The sequence below is a fragment of the Carcharodon carcharias genome, chromosome 10 (assembly GCF_017639515.1).
Source record: "Carcharodon carcharias isolate sCarCar2 chromosome 10, sCarCar2.pri, whole genome shotgun sequence".
Lineage (NCBI taxonomy): Eukaryota > Metazoa > Chordata > Chondrichthyes > Lamniformes > Lamnidae > Carcharodon > Carcharodon carcharias.
Window position 1 is genome coordinate 28370466 of NC_054476.1, and position 19479 is coordinate 28389944.

The 19479-nt window shown below is 39.7% G+C and overlaps 1 protein-coding gene across 2 annotated transcripts in view; it reads right to left on the bottom strand.

Annotated features, from left to right (window-relative positions):
- qser1 (glutamine and serine rich 1) overlaps nucleotides 1–19479 on the bottom strand; it is a 130762-nt gene that overhangs the window by 37903 nt on the left and 73380 nt on the right. For both annotated transcript variants that reach the window (XM_041197632.1, XM_041197631.1), the window contains exons 3-5: nucleotides 17610–17771; nucleotides 10714–14514; nucleotides 8628–8926 (exon numbers count right to left, since the gene is read on the bottom strand). In XM_041197632.1, coding sequence (XP_041053566.1) covers nucleotides 8628–8926; nucleotides 10714–14514; nucleotides 17610–17771 — 4262 coding nt within the window. The remainder of the gene's footprint in view (nucleotides 1–8627; nucleotides 8927–10713; nucleotides 14515–17609; nucleotides 17772–19479) is intronic.

Genomic DNA, 19479 nt, shown 5'->3' on the forward strand with positions numbered 1-19479 from the left:
GCTAACATGGCACCAGGAAGGCAAGTAGGGTAGTCAGTAGTTTGGTGGGAATAGGGACCAGGCAGCAGGAGGTGGGCCTCAGGGACAAAATGACATCATAAAGAACACACTGGGCACAATATGTAAAACAAGGGCGAAGGCATGGGGGAATATCAGAGAACATTTTGCTCGGTTGACTGGAGGAAAGGAGGGAAGTAGCAGAGGCAACTAAACAGATGGTCTCGATCTTTGTGACGAAGAAGTCCATGAGGTCCACATTTGTTACTGGAGGTGAGAATGGAGGAGGCATGGAGGGTGGTTCAAGACCAAACAGTTTTAGCAGAGGCAAGCAAGACCCAATATGCTTTACATGTGGACCAACCAAATCTGGTGATAAAAGATTTAAGCCTCCTGGAAAAACGAAGATACACAGTAATGGTAGTATCTTAGACAACATTTTTATTCAAACAGGTCATTCTTTTTCTCTCTCTCTGCATCAAAAAAAAAGCTGTTTTATTGCCTTTGGGATATTTCCTTCCCACAGCAGCTGAATGGACGATGACTGCTTTCTAAGACTTCCACCAACAATGTTCCTTATTAATTAACTAGACAGTAGCAAGTGTCCAAGAGCAACACAGTTTGACTCAGGCCTTTTCTCCTATCCATTAGGCAATTGGCTCATTTCTACTTTACTGTTGACAGCCCAGCTGAGAGCAGAACTTATGTGGGAAATAACACAGTAAAAATCACCACCAAATGGCATTTGCTCTGAAATCTGAAACCATTCTTTCTAATGGAAACATTTCATTTATAGAAAAATATTCAAAGAAAAAAACTCTAAGAAAAGAATTGTAACCCATATTGAGAGGTTGGCAAAACTGATATTAAAATATAATATTACTAGTAAAAATATAGCCATCTCTCTTTCTGGCCAGGGACTTTCCTTTGCTGAAGTATTCTTGATAGTTATGAATTCAAGCTGCCATGCTTGGAGATGTTCAAAAACAGAAGGTTACATTAGACTGACACCGGAAAAAAATGGTGGACTTCAGAAATAGAAAGAACTTACATTTATACAATATCTAAGAAACAGGATATGCCATAGGAGACCAACTGGCTCATGTCAAAAAAAAGAGTACACTGTCTAATCCCACCTTCCAGCTCTAGGTCCGCCACCCCATTGGCTACTACACCTCAAGTGCACGTCCATGTGTTTTTTCAAATGGTATGAAGGTTTCTGCCTTTATCATCCTTTCAGCAGTTACTCCCATCATCCTATGTGTGAAAGAAATTGCTCCACAACTCGCCTTTAATTTTTCCATCAATTATTTTAATCTACATCTCCTGGTTATTCTCCTTCTGCAAATGGAAAAAGGTCCTTCCTATTCACTTGATCTAGACCACTCAAAATTTTATCCACCTCATTTAGATCTGCCCTCAGCTACTTCTGTGGCTGAAGAAAACAAATCCAGTCTACCCAATCTTTCCCCACAGCTAAAATTCTCCACTCCAAACAACATCTTCATAATCTCTTCTGTATCCCTCAGCATGGATTTGTTAAGGGAAGGAAGCTCATGTCTGACAACTTGGTTGAATTTTTTGGGGAAGTGACAGGTAGGGTCAGCGAGTACAGAATGCTGGATATGGTCTACGTGGATTTTAGCAAGACTTTTGATAAAGTCTCTTGTGGCAGGCTGGTTAACAAAGTGAAGTGGAAAATTGGATCCAAAATTGGCTTAGTGGCAGGAAGCAAAGGGTAGTGTTTGACAGGTGTTTTTGTGACTGGAAGGCTTAAACTAGTGGGATTCTGCAGGGCTCAGTACTCAGTCCTTTGCTTTGGCTGCAGGAAGATATGGATGGTCTGGTCAAATGGGCAAAAAAAGTGGAAAATGGAATTCAACTGAGAGAAGTGTGAGGTAATGCATTTTGGGAGGTGCAACAAGGCAAGGAAATACAAATATATGGGAGAATACCAAGTAGTGTGGAGGAACAGAGGGACCTTAGTACGTATGTCTGAAGATCTTTAAAGGTAGCAGGGCAGGTTGTTGAGGTGGTTCAAGGCAGCATTCGGATACTTTCCTTTGTTAGCCCAGGCAGAGAACATAAGAACGGGGAGGTTAAGCTAGAACTGTATACAACATTACATAGATCACAGCTCGAGTATTGGGTGAAGTTCTGGTCACCACGTTACACTAGAGAGAGTACAGAAGAGAATTATGAGGATGCTATCAGGACTTGAAAATTTTAGCTATGAGGAAAGGTTGGATAAGCTGTGATGTTTTCCTTGAAACACAGGAAGCTGAGGGCTGAATTAATTGAGATGTGTCAAATTAGGTAGCAGTCTAAATAGAATAAACATGACAATCTTATCTCAGCAGAGGATCAAAAACAAGCAAGCATTAGAAGGATTCTTGGGGAGATGAGGAAACATTATTTTCACCCAGAGGGTGGTAGGGACCTGGAACTCACTGCCCGAAAGGGTGGCAGAGGGAAAAACTCACACCATGTTTAAAAAGTACTTGGATATCTACTTGAAGAGCTGTGACCTGCAGGGCCAGGAAAGTGAGGAAAGTGGGATTAGGCTGGGTATCTCTTTGCCAATCTTAGCAAACACGATGGATCGAATGTCCTCCTTCTAGGTTATAAATTTTTCATGATTTAATGTGATCATATCCTTCCTGCAATAGTGATCAGAACTGTACACAGTACTCTAGCTTCAGCCTAAGTATTGTTTCACACAGTTCTAGCATAACCTCACTGGTGTCCTATATGCCTTCTTGACCACCTTATCTTCCTGTCCTGCTGCCTTCTGATAATTTTTTCTACATCTCTCAGAAATGGCTTGAAGTCTTCATGCATAATGAATTACTTCCAAATGCAGCTATTTTGGGAGCAAATCTAACAATCACTTTGCACTAAGATTGCACAGCCACAGTGAGATGAACGTTTCCTTTATTGATAGCAGCTGTGGAAATAATATTGGCTAGTATACTGGGAGAACTTAATTTGCTTATACTAAAATGAAACCTTTCCTGTCCACTCGAGTCAAAGGTAGATAGATGGGGACTCAGTCTGATATCTCAGAAGGACAACAACACTTAACATTGCAGCATTTCACAGAATTATACTGAAGTGTTAGCCTAAAACGTGTACTCAAGTACTGGAGTGGGCTTTGAGCCCTGAATTTTCTTACTCAGGGGGAAGAGTTTTACCAACAGCACCAAGCTGGCACCATTTTGTTGCTTCTCATTTGTCAGGCAGTAATGCAAAATTTCCAAGAATATAAGATGCTAATTTTTAAAATGTCCTCATGAAACATGAAAAAAATGAGAACAAAGAAAAAATACTCAGAACTAGCACAGAAAATAAAAATACAACTAAAATGTTTATATACATAAATTAGAAGGAAGGAGACGAAATAGATTTCCCTCAAAAGTTTTCACATACACTTCTGCACTTAATGCTTGCCACAGATTGATATACTAGACTAGTTATATCTGAAACAATTGCTTTTTCCTCTCAAACTGAGGTTTCATTCTTGTAATAAAATGCTTAATTCCATTTCAAACAGGATATATGAAAACAGTTTTGTTTTACCTATTTAATTTTATAATGCAAGTGAAACAACAAAGGCCATATCTTAACAATAACACACGAGCTTCCGCCTGACAGCATTTCCAAAACGATTGTTAAAAATAAATATATATGTACCAAAATTTCTTAGTAACTTAATTTTAAGATAAGCTTACTTCATGTCAACTTTTTGTATTTGGTCCCATATCTGCCTGTCAGTTCAACTGCTTTATAGTGGGAAGGGAAAATCATTCAGAAACCTCAAGCAAGGGGGGCAATAGTGTTTGAATTATCCTTATTGAGTTGCAGCTCCTGTTAACCAATAATAGAATGACACCTACTTTGGAAAAGCCCTTACACAAAGGCTGTCCATTTGAAAAAGTGAGAAAGAAGCAGTACGATGGTAATCAGTGGCAGTCGTAAGGAGATAATGAGACTTCAAATAGAACAGAATTTTCTTCTGTTAGCCAAATGCAATTAATGTTGGAAAACGAATGGTGTATCTTTTAGCAATGTTTTCCCTGATTAGTCATGAACACTATATCATGCACTTTTATATCGAACTCATCAAAAGACAAAAGTATTAAGGAATTTTGTAAAAAGAATGAGTTACATATAGCATATCTGCCAGCCATAGAAATGCAACTCAAAAGATAAACAGGAACCTAGCAAGCTGCCCCTTAACTGACGTGAAACTGAAAAACAAAAGGTGTTTTACATTTTATGCTGTTTTATGGCTTTGTATATACGCTATACGGGTAAGATAGAAAAATGTTTACCCTCCTAATTCCATGAGAAAAAAAGGGCAGGAAACATAGCGCAATAGCAATAGTACAGTTGCTAACAGCTCTTTATTATTTTAAAAATTGCACGAACATAATTGGCTTTCCGCAGTACATAAGACAAGTAAAAACACTTAGAGGTATTATAAATTATTCCCTCCATTCAGGTACTGTCCTCCCTTTCAAAACTGCTGTCATTACCTCCTCCACACCTCAGTCCTTGCAAACCACCAGCCCATTTCCAACCACCTTTTTTTCTCCATTGTCCTTGAATATGTTGTGGCCTCCCAAATCTGTGCCTGTTTAATGCAATTTCATATTTATTTCTCTTCAATCACATTTTGCCCCTGCCACAGCAAAAAACGTGGCCCTAATTCATTATAAATGATATTCCTTGTGATTGTGACCATAGTACATTATTCCTCTTCTTTTTTGACATAGTTGACCACATCATTATCCAACACTTGTCTTCCATATTTCAAATGAGTGGGACTTCTTTCCTTGGTTCCACTATTAACAATCCAGAGTAAATCTAGCAATAGCTAAATTGAGAGACGGGAATGTGCGATGAGACCCGGGTGTCCTCGTACACCAGTCGTGCAGGTGCAGCAGGCGGTAAAGAAGGCAAATGGTATGTTGGCCTTCATAGCGAGAGGATTCAAGCACAGGAGCAGGGATGTCTTGCTGCAATTATGGTGAGACCACACTAGGAATATTGTGTGCAGTTTTGGTCTCCTTATCTGAGGAAGGATGTTCTTGCTACAGAGGGAGTGCAGCGAAGGTTTACCAGACTGATTCCTGGGATGGCGGGACTGACATATGAGGAGAGATTGAGTCGGTTAGGGTTATATTCGCTGGAGTTCAGAAGAATGAGGGGGGAAACTCACAGAAACCTATAAAATTCTAACAGGGCTAGACAGGGTAGATGCAGGATGTCCTCGAAGGTGGGGAGTCCAGAACCAGGGGTCACAGTTTGAGGATATAGGGTAGACCATTTAGGACTGAGATGAGGAGAAATTTCTTCACCCAGGGAGTGGTGGGCCTGTGGACTTCGCTACCACTGAAAGTAGTTGAGGCCAAAACATTGTATGTTTTCAAGAAGGAGTGAGATATAGCTCTTGGGGTGAAAGGGATCAAAGGATATGGGGAGAAAGTGGGAACAGGCTATTGAATTGGATGATCAGCTATGATCATAATCAGGCTTGAAGGGCCAAATGTCCTGCTCCTGCTCCTATTTTCTATGTTTTCCCAACACCACACAGTTACTACTGTAGTTCTACAAGGATCTATCTCTGGCTATCTCTGATTAAATCAATGGACAGAGGAATAGCAAATAGAATTCAAAACAAAATGTGATGAGAGTTGTTACCAGTATTAGAGCGTGCTGTACGCATTAAACAGTAATATTCTTGAGGAAATGCATTAGTAAAGAGTTGTGGGGGTTTTGGATGGGCCATTAGATTTGTTAGTTCAGTATTCACAAGTGGTCAAAAAAACAAAAACGGGAGATTGGGGGGAGTGGAAAGCGCTGGGAGGCTTTAAGTAAGTTTTTCATAACCACAGGACAACTCAAAGCACTTTACAACCAATGAAATACTTTTTTGAAGAGTTGTCACTACTATAATGAAGAAAACAGAGCAGTCAGTATGTGCTCAGCAAACTCTCACAAACAGCAATGTGATAATGGCCACATAATCAGTATTTTGAGAGGTTGGTAGCAATCTCTCCTCTGAATCACAGGGTTCTGGGCTCAAGTCCCACTTCAGGTCTCGAGCACAAAAATCAAAGCTGACACTCCAGTGCAGTACGGAGGGAGCACTGTACTGTCAGAGGTGCCATTTTCAGGTGAGATGTTAAACCGAGGCCTCATCTGCCTGCTTAGGTAAAAGATACCGAGGCAGTATTTCAAAGAGCAGCAGGGGTCCTGGTCAATATTTATTCCTCAATCACAGTTACAAAATATAGGTTACGTGGTCCATTATCATATTGCTTTTTGTGGGACTTGGCTGCACACATATTGGCTGCTGTGTTTCCTACATTACTAGAGTGACTACACTTCAAAAAGTACTTAACTGGCTGAAAAGTGACTTTAAGACATCCAGTGCTCGTGGAAAATGGTATATAAATGGGAAACATACCTAGGTTTACAAGACTTTCACAGCTATGAAAATTTGGATCCAGGATAATTATTCTGCAATTTACAGAATTTGAAGAATTGGTGGTCTAATTTGAAGTGAACAGTGTCAAATGGAAGATAAATTTAGTAACATTTTCAGGCTTGACTGATGTCAGGGGGAACTACAGCTACCTTGAAGGTCCTGGATTAGGGAAGATAATAATGCCCAGGTTTTATATCCTTGGTCACAGTCCAGCAACTGCAGATGTAAGCATCCTTCAAACATCAACTGAAGCCACGATACAGCTCAGCTGTGAACGTGAACAATTATTCTGCCAACGATGCATGGCTAAATGTTATAATTATGAAATTTATAAGATTGCTATGTTTTGGGGCCGTATCTTTAATTTGAGGTAAAGTGAAGGAGTTCATGTGACCTGTTCTGAAGTCTATCTGACTGCAAGCCTGGGTGCTTTGATTGTTAGCGATTAAAGGGGGCCCAGGTTGTTTTACTGGGAGGAAGGTACAAGGTGTTTACACTTGGAGACAATGTGTGCTAACTGTAAGTCTCCAAGTACCAGAAAAATGTTGTGAATGTCAGGTTGTAAACAGTTGTGCTTTAAACTGTACATTTACTTCCAAGATAAAAAGAGTTGGGGTCTCAAGGATAGCTAATCAACATTTCTACCTGGATGTAAGATCCACGTGATTCACGCTGCCAAGGAGGTGAGTTTTGAGAGGGAAAAGGTCCAAGATATCCCCGAAAACTACAGACAAGATAAGTCTGCAAGGATCCAGGAGAAGGAGAACAGCTATAGACAGCAAGATGCTGTGGTTCACCACGCAGGAATGCAGGTGGGAGCCCGTACTCTGACTGAAGACCAAATTCATGAGGAGCTAAAAGAAGGCTGGAACATTTGTCTAGTTTGCACCAGGGTTAAAAAAAACCTCAGTGTAAAAGTTCCCAGGCCAAGAAAGGAAAAGAAGTAAACCCTCAGGAAAAAGAATCATCTTGTACTGGTTCCGGGCAAATTTTTTAAATTCTCTCATGGGATGTGGACGTTGCTGGCAAGGCCAGCATTTGTTGCTCAACCCTTGAATTGAGGGGCTTATGAGGCCATTTCAGAGGGCAGTTAAGAGTCAACTACATTGCTGTGGGTCTGAAGACACATAAAGGCCAGATTGGGGAAAGATGGCAGATTTCTTTCCTTTCCACCTGCCGTGATGGGATTTGAACCCTTGCAGTCAAGAGTTATTAGCCTGGGCCTCTGGATTACCAGTCAAGTGACATTACCATTATGCCATCATCTCCCCCATGTCCACTTGAAGGACAGTGTGAAGTGTGTTTTCAGTTGAGCAAGAAAAAGGGGAATGTTCTGCTAGTGTTTTAAAGTATAGCTTGCCTACAAAAATAGTGTTTAGTCAATCATGCTTTTAGTCTTTTGTTACTGTAAAAGTCTTAAAATGTGAAATTTTGTTCTTTTATCTTTTCAGGCATTAACTGCAAGTTCGAATTCCTCTTTAAGAGTTATCGGTCTCCACAGAGATCGTAACACAAAGCACAGAAATGAAAAATCAACACTTCAGTGAGGTGCTAAAAAGTGACTGGTGCTCATGTAACTTTCGAGGTCAACAGCTTCCTCCTGGTTGGAGGTGGAAGGGCAAAGTGAGAAAAAGGAAAAAAGTCACCAAATCATATGGTGACAGTGTCCCAATAGTTAAACCAATACAATTTTAAGCAAAAGATGCAATCTGTGTTGCCAAATGTTGTATACACATCAATTCAGCAACAGCTGGCCTTATTTAATGAGTGAAGGAGCCAGATGTCTAAACAGAATTGTCAAATTCTAAGTCATAAAACAGAAAATGTTGGAAATAATCACCAGATCAGGCAATATCTGTTAGAGAGAAATGAGAAAAGGTGACTGAGCTCAAACGTGAACTGTTTCTCTCTCCGTAGATGCTGCCTGACCTGATGAATATTTCTAGCATTTTCTGTTTTTATTTCAGAGTTCCAGCATCAGCAGCTTTTAGCTTTTGTATTAGCATTTCCCAAGTATATGAGACTTTGGAAAGAGTGCTATTTCATACACAGAATTTTATTAGGTTTAGCATTAAGTTTAACCTCTTCCATCCAAACCAGTTGGAAAATGTTAAATAAAAACATGTCACATTACCTTGAGAGCTTTAATGTCCTCTATCTTTACAACAAATTCATCTCGCTCCCTGTACATGCCCTCTCCTCCACTTTCTATGTCATCTTCATCTGTTGAACCTTCTACAGCAAGTAATTCTTGCTTTGCAGCTCGCTCTGTAGGATTCAGGTCATCTTGTTCGTTTTGCTCGGGAGATTCTAGAGCTTCAGTTGGCTCCTGCACTTCCTCTTTTAAAGGAGGAGAAGGGTTTGCAACCTTTTCCTGCTGTATGACAGCAGGAACAGAAGAGTTGGAATCCTTTTCTCCATTAGTGATGAACTCTAGGAAAGAAAAATATGTAATAAATACAGAAAACAAAGGTCAAAACTGTAAATACACTTCTACTTCTTGAAGGTATTCTGCAAAATCTATTTATAGTAATTTAATCAAAGTACTGAACTAGTATTTTGATCTTCAACTTTTAGTCATAAAATCCTGAATAGAACAAATAATTATGGTGTTAGAATTTAGTATTACTTAACGCAGATAATTTTAAACACACTTTTTAGATTTACAGAAGTTATTTCAGCAAGGAGAATGTAATTAGAGGTATTTATTATACAATATAGCACTTAAAATAGGTTAGATTGGAAATAAGTTTTTGCTACAAAAGCATCATACAACATTTTTAAAAAACTTTATTAAAAAATTACCATAGAGCTTTCAACAATGATGAGTGCACGTTGATGTGAAACTGGCAGAAAAAAGGCCTTCTATTGCTGTCTTCCATGGAATGACAATCACCATTGGATTGCCAATTTGCTCCTGTTTCCCTACCTTTGTCTGGAGCTCCACAATTCTCGCCTGGACTTCCCTCCCAGGCCTGCTGAGCAACATGGAGCGTAGCTGCTCCTGGAATCCTTTAGCGTCATGTACAAGTGTCGGGGGAAGCGAAGTCACGCTCCCTTTTTACGGCACTAGCTGCCATATTCCGGTAAGTTTAAACGTCCCAGCCACTTTGACAAGCTAGTAGAAAAGGTAAGTGCGTAAGGTAAGTGGGTGAGGTGTGGTAGGAGGAGTTGGAAGAGTGGGGTTAATCGGCTGGTTGGTAGGGGGTGGGGGTGCAGAAAGAAAGGTATTTGGGGTGTTGGGAGGATGTAGTTGGAAGGTTCAGTGGGGAGGGGGTGCAAGTTGGAGGGTAACTGGTACATGTACCCAGGAGTTACAACTGGTTTTAATTCTTCTAACTTTTCCTGGGTGAATATTCTGCTACATAAAGTTGGAACCATCCAAAGTCTCCAACTTTAAATCAGTTTTGGAGGGCTCCAGACACAGGGTAATTGAAACTTCCTGGGCAATTCTCATGCAGTCTTTGCATGGGGATTTACAAGGGGACCCCTACCGCATCTTCCAGAGTACCTCGGGATACGGCCCTCCAGATAACAGAAGATCTATGCCAGGTTTTAAAGAAGAAAGCTCTGTTGCACTGAATAGTTTTCTTTAAAAAAGGTACTGAACTGAATCATTAACGTAAAATTGGGAAAGTGGAATGAACTCGGACTTAGATTAGAGAGCCTGTGCAGGACTTGATGGGCCAATTGTTATCCATCTGTGGGTGTAAAATTCTATAATTGTATTCCATTAGATTAGAACAAAATTAAAATTGACCACGTTAGATTGAAAGTCAGAACACATCTGCATAGTATGTTAATTCCCTCATATGATATACATCACAGGCCTTGTGCATGTGCCACCTGGAAATGTGGAATTAGAGACTTTGGGTCAAAGCAACTAAGAAAATATTCATAAAAAGGAATCCAGTCACATTGAGCCCTTCAAAATGTTTCTACAAATACCAAATAAACTGTAAATTTGTCTGTCCGATATTTAGTAAACATACAAATTCCTTTCATTTTCAAGGCAAACATAATTCAGAACATGTAACTTTCTAAAGCTCCCCTCCATTTCTAAAACTTTCTTTACCGAGACAAAACATATACTATTCTGAAACAGAAAGACTGTACCTGCATGATCAGAAAGCTAAATTTTACTTGTGGCAGTGAGCAGATTCTTTCCTACATAAATATACACAAGGTCTATCTTATTTTAAGTATGTAATCTTCCTTACCCTTTTTGTTCCATTTTTCTTTTTTATTAGAAGGATCATCCAAAACAGAAAGTGCTGAGGAAATACTCTTCTGAAGATCCTGGTTTCTCCCAACAGAATCTTCCTCATCAGAGGAAAATGCAGGTAATGTTTCCAGATTTTTCTTCATGTCGTCATCTAACTTTTTGCAAGGACTGGTAGATTCACTTTCGGCAGATATTAAGGCAGTTGGCACTGACTGATGTGTTGAAACTGGTGGAAGCAGGGGAGTATGAATGGTATTGGCAGATGGACGTCTATTGCGATGTGCCATACGCACAGAAGGTGCTGGAAACTGCTGCTTCGGTCCTGATTTAAGAAAGTCTAAAAAGGAAGCAATGAAACCACTTTTAACTTCTGGCTGCTTTTCCTCAACTTCTCTAATCTTTTGATTTATCCTTTCTTGCTGGTGGTAGCTCTCATAGTAACTGTCATTAGATGTATGAGGTGAGTTTGCATCTTTGGAATTCAGGCGCTTGCCCTGCCCACTTCGTTTTATTGGTTTCTGGCTACAAAGCTCATCATCTAAAGTTTCTTTAGATCGTACTTTTGCTCTGCGTTTCTTCTGATTTCCATCTAGCGCCAAATCTAGATTCCCTTCTTCTTCAGGCAAACTGTGAGACCATCCATCTGCCTGTAGTCCCAGTTTTAATTTAGGCTTCACTGGTCTCTTTAATTTTCGTTTGTTACCAGATCCTGGTGTAATCTCATCACCCAGGCTATAATCAATGTCAGACACAGCACTCTCATCTGTGTTACTTCTACCACTAGGAATGAAGTCTGGATCCTTTGCATTATTTATGGCACCATCATCTGGAATGTCATCATTATCCTCTTCTTCAGATTCTGGATTAGCACTTAAATGTTTCTTAATATCTTCAATACCTTGATCACTGGAATCTTGGATGGAGTTCAAATTTTGTGCAGGTAGCCCAGGCTGTAGGTGCTGGTCTGAAGTTCCAAGGGTTTGCTGGTCAAGGCTTGAAGTTTTAGACTGAGCTGAACCATCTAATGGTACTGCCCCTAGATCCAAATTAATTTGACTATTGCTTAATGTCAGATTATGCATATTCGGTTGATCTGGCAGCACAGTTTGTGAAGTGTGAAAACTTGGTGAAACGTGCCTTACAGATACAGTCTGAAATGTAGATTTTGAACCATCAGCACATTCAACTGGTCGAATACTGGATTCATTGCAAGTGGATTTGGCAAATTCTTGTGGAGTAACTCCACACTCCTCATTGGCAGAAAACACATCTTCAACACCAGAGAAGAGATTTCTCTCAACACCAAGCAACATAGATTCTGAAAAACAGACAGAACTAAGGCCAACAAACTGAGACTTTGAATCTTGCCTGTGTGATGGGTCAAAATGATCTTTTGTTGTCAACTGTAGTGGTTTAGAAGATTCAGTACCATCCAGCTTCATTGCTTCAGAGTTCTGTTGCAGGAGCTGTTGTTGAGATTGTGGTGCATTGGCTTGGGCAATGTGCCTCTCAAGTTGAAGAAACTGCGACTGATGATGTGATGCCTGTGACTGAGCTTGTATTTGCTGTGACTGTGCTGATGCTTGGGATTGACCTAGGCCTGACTGTAGTAACTGCGGTTGCTGTGCTACTGACTGTTGTATTAAAGACAATGGCATTTCACGCGATGAATCTAGGAGCACCTGTGCACCAGACAGCTGTAACCGTGGAGTCTGGCATACAGCGTGTGTTTGCAAATGTTGTGAAGTATTAATTACTTGTGCTTGATGAGCTTGTGGTCTAGTTTCCTGCGCCTTATGCAAGAGAGAATGAGGCTGCTTCAGTTCTTCAGCACCCATAATTATATGTGATGACTGTGATGGATTAGCTACCTTTTTCATGTCGTGTGTGTTCATATTGTTGTTACTGCCCACTGGCTGACCATGATGAGTCACCATTGCTTCTATGGATCGTGTCACATTAAATTGCTTTACACGTTCATGTTTTCTTTCACCGGTTTTTGATCCCTGAAGAGTGAGACCAACAACCTGGTCTTCTAGGCGAGAATTACTCCTGATGACACTTTGAGATAGATATCGGTCATCTGCTTTTGAGACAGCATAAACAGCATTTTCCTCACCGATTCCACTTTCTGTTATACCTGGAGTGGATGCATCAAGAGAAGACTGCTGCTGTAACAAATCTTGAATAGGAAAACTCTCATCATCTTCCTTAGATGGAACAAACAAATCTGAATCAGACTTCCTTTTAATATAAGACTGCTTTCTGTCTGTGGACGATTGAGTGTTCTGCATGGTCTGTGAATGAGACGATGAACTGAAAGTAGGTGAATGTACTCCTGACAAGAACTTCTGAGATTGGGGTGAAGGAACACTTTGCGGTTGACTTGTTGGTGAAGAATGTAGAGACATAAAGTTCTGAGTGGGACTTGAAGAAGATAAATTCTGTGCACGAGTAGATGAAGAAAATGGTAATGATTGGGTATGTGATGTCAAAGTCAGAGATTGTCCGGAAGCATAGCTTGGTGAAAGACTAACAGTTGACAAGCCCTGTGATTGTGCAGAATAGCTGCTTTGTGACTGACTCACAGCAGGCAAACCCTGAGAATGACCAGAAGGATAGCTTTGTGTCTGGCTAATAGAAGATAAATTCTGCGGTTGACTAGAATAGTTATCAGTGTGACTAACTGACGGCAATACCTGTGGCTGGTCAGAAGAGTAACTGAGTGCTTGGCTAACAGGTGTTAAGTTTTGTGACTGGCCAGAATAAGAAGCTGGTGACTTATTTAAAGTAGTTAGCTTCTCAGGCTGACTGGAAGAATACACCTCTGAGTGACTGACAGCTGATATGTTTTGAGACTGTGTTGAAACATAGTTCTGGGACTGACTAATTGACATTATTAGATTCGATGCCTGTCCTGAAGAGTACACTTGTGACTGGCTTGATATAACTGAACTTTGCTTTTGTGTAGGTGTGGAATAACTTTGTGTTTGCACAGTAGCTGTTGCACTTTGGGATTTGGCAGTTTTTGTAGAACGCTGAGCTGATCTTGAACAATTTTTAGCTTTTGAAGAATAATCAGGAGACTGAATGGTGGATGAATAACTCTGTGACTGCTCAACCGTTACTGCAGAGCTCTTCTGCTGTGTTCCACCATTGCTCACCTGAGACTGGTCTCCAAGTGGACTACATGTCAAACCTGCATGCCTTGAAGTTTCCTGAAAATCAACTCCACTCCCACTGGTAAGATAGCCTTGTAAGGAATGGTGAGAACTTGGTAATTGCCCCTGTACTGAGTGTGAGCTGGAAGGCCGCTGGTGATGCTTAATAACGCTACATTCTCTTTGAAGTGCCCTTTCAATGGAGGCAGTTGAACTAGAAAAAACTGATGTGCCATATGCTTGAGAGGCTTGTTGAGCTGGACCAAGTGCTGAAGGCAACAAGCTAAATTGTGGTTGTAAGTGATGAGGAGCAGATTCTTGAGCAGAGCGATATGTTGAAGACGGGGGTATGCTTGTACTTAAAACAGTACTACCAATCCTGTCAAAAGTCAATGGGGAAGGAACAGCTGCTTGAGAAGACTTTATCTGAAGTAAAGGATCATGAGGAGAAATAAGCCCATTTGTAGTAGGGCTGAAAGGTGCATCTTGTAGTGTCAGCGACTGTGCACCGGTAAAACTTCGACTAGTAAAGGTAGAAGGATGCTGATATGCTGCAAGAGCTGATGGTGGGAATGTTCCAGAAGCTTGCAGTGCTCCAGTGACAAACAGCTCTGTAGGTGTTGAAGAGTGCATACCTGGACAATTAAAAGACAATGAAACCAGTTCAAACATACAATTAAATAGGTATCTGCTAACATGCATAAACCACCCAAAAGTCTCTTCACATACAAAAACACTCGAAATTATATAGAAGTTAATTTTTAGCTCGATTTTCAACATGTATATATCACTCCAAAATTTGAAATCCAACCCCATTATAACACTTTTCACCTAATTTTTCAGATGGGTTAAGTGTTCAATTATTGTGAAACAGCTAAAATCTATTCAGATGTCAGAAATATAATTAAAAATCACAAAATTATCAAGAGGCTGTTTTATGCACATTCCTCCCCATATCCGCTGCCCAATTTAACTTGACCCTTTCCATATCTTATTTCTGTTTAAAAAAATGCACATTTTTGAACTTTCATTGCCTTTTCCGCACTCCGAAATTTTATTTGGGTTCCAAAAGTGGCTTTTTCTTCGTAAATTGGCTGAAAAAAACAACTTCAAAGGCTTTTAAAAAATTTTATGGAAGTCAGAGGCTGCAATTATATTATTCCAAATCAAAACAAGGTAGGCAAACAAGCAAACACATCCAAAGTATGCTATGGGTTCATGTTAATACTCTGACAGACTATGCATTAAAGAGGGAAACATTAAATATGCAGAGGGTATTTGAAGATTAAAACATATTCCTTGCGCGCAATTATAATAGTTAATTGAAAATTCCATAAAATTAGTTTTTGAGTGTTCAACATTAAGCACTGGTCACAGCCTCATCTTTCGTCTGAAAGTTCACAAGTCTTTGCTATGGTATGAAAGCTAATGCATTATGAAAAGTACTTCCCGTATTACCGTGCTACTTTTAAAATTGGTCTTGCAAACAAACTCAAAGCAACAGATACTGAAATGGTGTCTGGTCACAGAATGATAATTCGGTAATTTGTTTTTCTATTAGCACTTGGAAATAAATCTATTATGGACTTGGAAATATATCACTGTTCCTTCATCATCACTGGATCAAAATCATAGAATACTGGGCCAAAAGGCACTGTGGGAGTACTTTCACCACACAAGCTACAGCGGTTCAAGACGGCAACTCACCACCACCCTCTCGTGGGCAGTTAGGCATGATCGATAAATGCTGGCCTTTCCAGCAATGCCCAGATCCCATGAATGAATTAACAAAGAAGCTGATATATAATTAACAATATATTTAATGTGTATCAGTTGGGAACTCACTTGTGCTCATAGATCTAGGAGCAGGCTGAAAGAGGTGCATGATATGCAATATGTGTTTCTAAATTAAAGCTTTTAAAAGTATTAAGCCTAGGCTCCAGTGTTTTATCTTTCACCGTTTGTACAACCACGTGTACAAAATTACTGAGGTTTGTATTTGCAGACATTTTTGTACCTGCACTAAAAGCAACAGCTAAACCTATAATAAAAGCTTTCATTTTCTCACACTAGTTTTCAAGTTGCAGTGTATCTGGAAGGAAACCACATCCCCTAAATGGAAATCTAAAGTGATGCTCACATGGCACCCAGCTTTTATTCTGTTGGTTCCAAGTAGTTGTTTGAGCACAGTACAGTTGATACTCCAATATATCGAATTTTTTAATAGGCTAAACCAAAACATTGCAACTTTTGCCAGTGAAGGAATATTACCTATTTAACGCTTGGTACACAAAAACATCACTGATAAATCTGAATATGTTGCCTCACCAAGCCCAACAGCAGTGCTGGCAGTGGTATATGCTGTTGTAGTGCACCAAAGAGTGAAAAATTGTAGCAGCTAAGAAAAATGTGTCTTATTGACAGTCATGGGTGGCATTTCAAATACTAGTATTTGGCTGGCTGCTGGATTCAGGATGAAAAAGTGAAAAAATTTGGCACAAATTTCACTCACTATTTTCACTGCTGCGCACAGGCAGAAAAAAGTCAGCAACAATAGGCTTAAAATAATGGGACAGTACCAAAGCATTAATCACAATGATGCTAACTGCCAAAGCTGAAGACAGCAACATAAAGGATCTAAAACTTGGTCAAAAAGGTAGGTTTTAAGGAACATCTTAAAAAAGAAACAGGTAGAAAGTTGAAGAGGTCTAGGAAAAGAATCCCAGCACGGCGGAGCGGTGAAAATTGGAGATTCACAAGTGGTCAGAATTGGAGAAGCACATATATTCAAGGTTAGAGAGATAAGGAAGGAAGGACGAATCAATGGAGGGTTTTAAAAGCAATGGTCAGAATTTTTAAATCATGGTTATTCCAGACTGGGAGCTAATGTAGGCCAGCAAGCACAGGGTAAAATGAGTGGATGGTGTAATTTACAATATGGGCAGCAAAGTTTTGGATTAGCTCAAGTTTAAGGAAGGTGTATGGCCAGCAATAAGTACCTTTGAATAGTAGTGTCTACAGGTAACACAGGTGTGTAAGAACACTTCAAGGTAAAACTTTGTGTTGAAATTTTTGATCTTAACACTATTTTCACAATGTTCTCACCACAAATGTTGTTCTTGGAATCATTCTGCTGTTGTTCATGATTAGTTCACTTAGCTTTACAGAAAATTACTAAGAGCCAAAGTATAAGCATGACACTTTAAATAACTGGCAAAATACACTAATTCTATGGAGATCAGGTTTGTTGAGCATCTCTGTTTTTGTTTAAAAACCATCCTTCAAGACCAGAAACAGAGAGAAAAGTACAGTACTCTAATCTTCCCACAATATCATTTTAGTTATCAGTGCGCAAGGCTCTCTACCAAACAGCAGCTCAAACCCCTTGGCTATGCAATCAAAAGAAATGTTAACTCTACGTTATCAGATCATAATAGCTGAGACTCTGTGGGAGATGAATGGATGGACAAGTTATTTTGCATTTTCCCCTCATCGACCTCCACAGATTCCAGGCTTCCAACTGTTCCACACTGTAACTAGCTGTCAGGAAGTGTGTCGATTCATTTATGGTTATTCATCTTCAGATTTTTTTCATTTCTAGCAGCCTCTGTTCAGTGCTTTCTATTGATACCACACACAAAACTGGCAAACCCCCCACCCCCGCTACTACATGTGCAATACAAGTTCACAAAAACAGTACAAGTCTCCCTGTCTCAATGTTTAGTTTTACCTGTCTGCCACGAAGGAGCTCTGAACTGGGGTAGCAGGGAGGCTGCAGCAGGTCCGGCCTGGGGCGTGCGTGATTCAATAGCTGAAAGGAAGTTCATAACTGAAGTCTCAGATGCACCACTGCCAGAATGTTGCATGGTTGCATCAAACAAACTGGATAGCCCTGTAGAAGTGGAGAAAACAATTACTGTAGAAAGGCAAATCTTATGCAATGCCAAAAAGGATGCAATCGGACATGGATAATCAGCCACTTTCATTAGAATTTAGTTGAAGGACCACCGCCATTATCACCTGACATCTACTAGCCAAAACAGCAAGTAATCTACTGTCTCAATGCAAAGTTACGAGTGGCTTCTTCTGCCACAAGTATTTGAAATCCTAAACTCTGCATAAAAGTACATATAAAGTATGTTTTTCAGGAGATGCTTCAGACTAATAACCTGATGTGTGCTTGCACACCTTACTTCCTTGTGAGGAAAGTTTATTATGGCAAACATAGGTGGCAAAATCCTAAGAGCTATCACCGCAAAGCCTTCAAATATCATTTTTGATGGAAGATCAATTGAAGCAACTTGTAAATTAATACGAGTGTGCACACAATTAGGGAAATCTTGGGCAGAGAGCCACAATAAATACAAGGAAATCCAGAATGAAGAAAGGCCATTTGGCCCAAAAATCCATTTCAGCCAAAGCATATATAATCCTCAGTTTAGCAAACATTAATTTTAACACGTCTTCTCTGGGGAAAAGAAAATCAAGCAGTGTATATCATCAGATAGCAATCCAGCTACGTTTTTAAAAAGGTGATTCACCTACCTCCTCTGGGAGTTGTTCCTCATATCCACTAGTCTGCAATTAAATCAACTCGGATTGTAAAAAAAGACAAAATTCAAACTGGTTGAAGTAAAAAGGAAGGAGCTTGTATTTAAATGGGGCCTTTCATGACTTCTGAATGTACCAGAGGGCTTTACAACCAATGGAATACTTTTGAAATGCAACCACAATTGTAGGGAACCAAGAAAGCCAATTTGCACTCAGGAAGGTCCTACAAATAGAAATGAAATAATGGCCAGGTAACCTGCTTTAAAGCGATTTAAAGTCTTTGAATAGGGCCATTGGTGATAACATTCACCCGAAGGAGTAGATGGGACTGCTGAATAATGTCTCTTCCGACACTTCCAACAGTGCACACTCCCCCAGTGTTCCACTGAAGAGCTAGCCTAGATTACGTATTGAAGTCTCTTGAGGTCTCGAGCACATGAACTTCTGATTCGGAACTGAGATTTTTATCCATAGAACTGTTAGTAAAGCCATTTTGAATAGACAAGCAGCCAAGAAGCTAATGGTCATTCCAACATGGCAATCAAAGTAATCGCTGGTTTTCCTGTATTTTCCAAATTGGGCTTCAAACCAAATTATGGCAAGAAATTACTGAGTTTGTCAATATTAAACTGCATATATTAACATTTCAAAGAAGCCATCCCAGCTATTACATTAAGTTGATCTTACAAATGCCAAGCTGTCTCATTACGAGAACACAGATCATTTCCTTTTCCCATTCTGAAACTTAAATGAAGACAAACTCTATTTCATATGGATTTTGAAAATAGCTATAAAGTCATAAATTTCCTTGTTAAACACAAGAAGTTTCACTTTTGTTAGGTGTCGAAAAAGCATTAGATTAGGAAATGAAGCAATGAAATTTAATTTCAACAGAGTTGCTGAGAGAAGGAAAAGTGCATATGATGGTCAATTTTAGATTTTTGGAAAAAAGAGGATACTTCATAAAAATAGCGGTAAGAATGCAAGAGTACTTGGGTAGCAAGTGCAAAATTGATTGTAAGCTAAAAGCAAGGAGATGGATAGCTTAT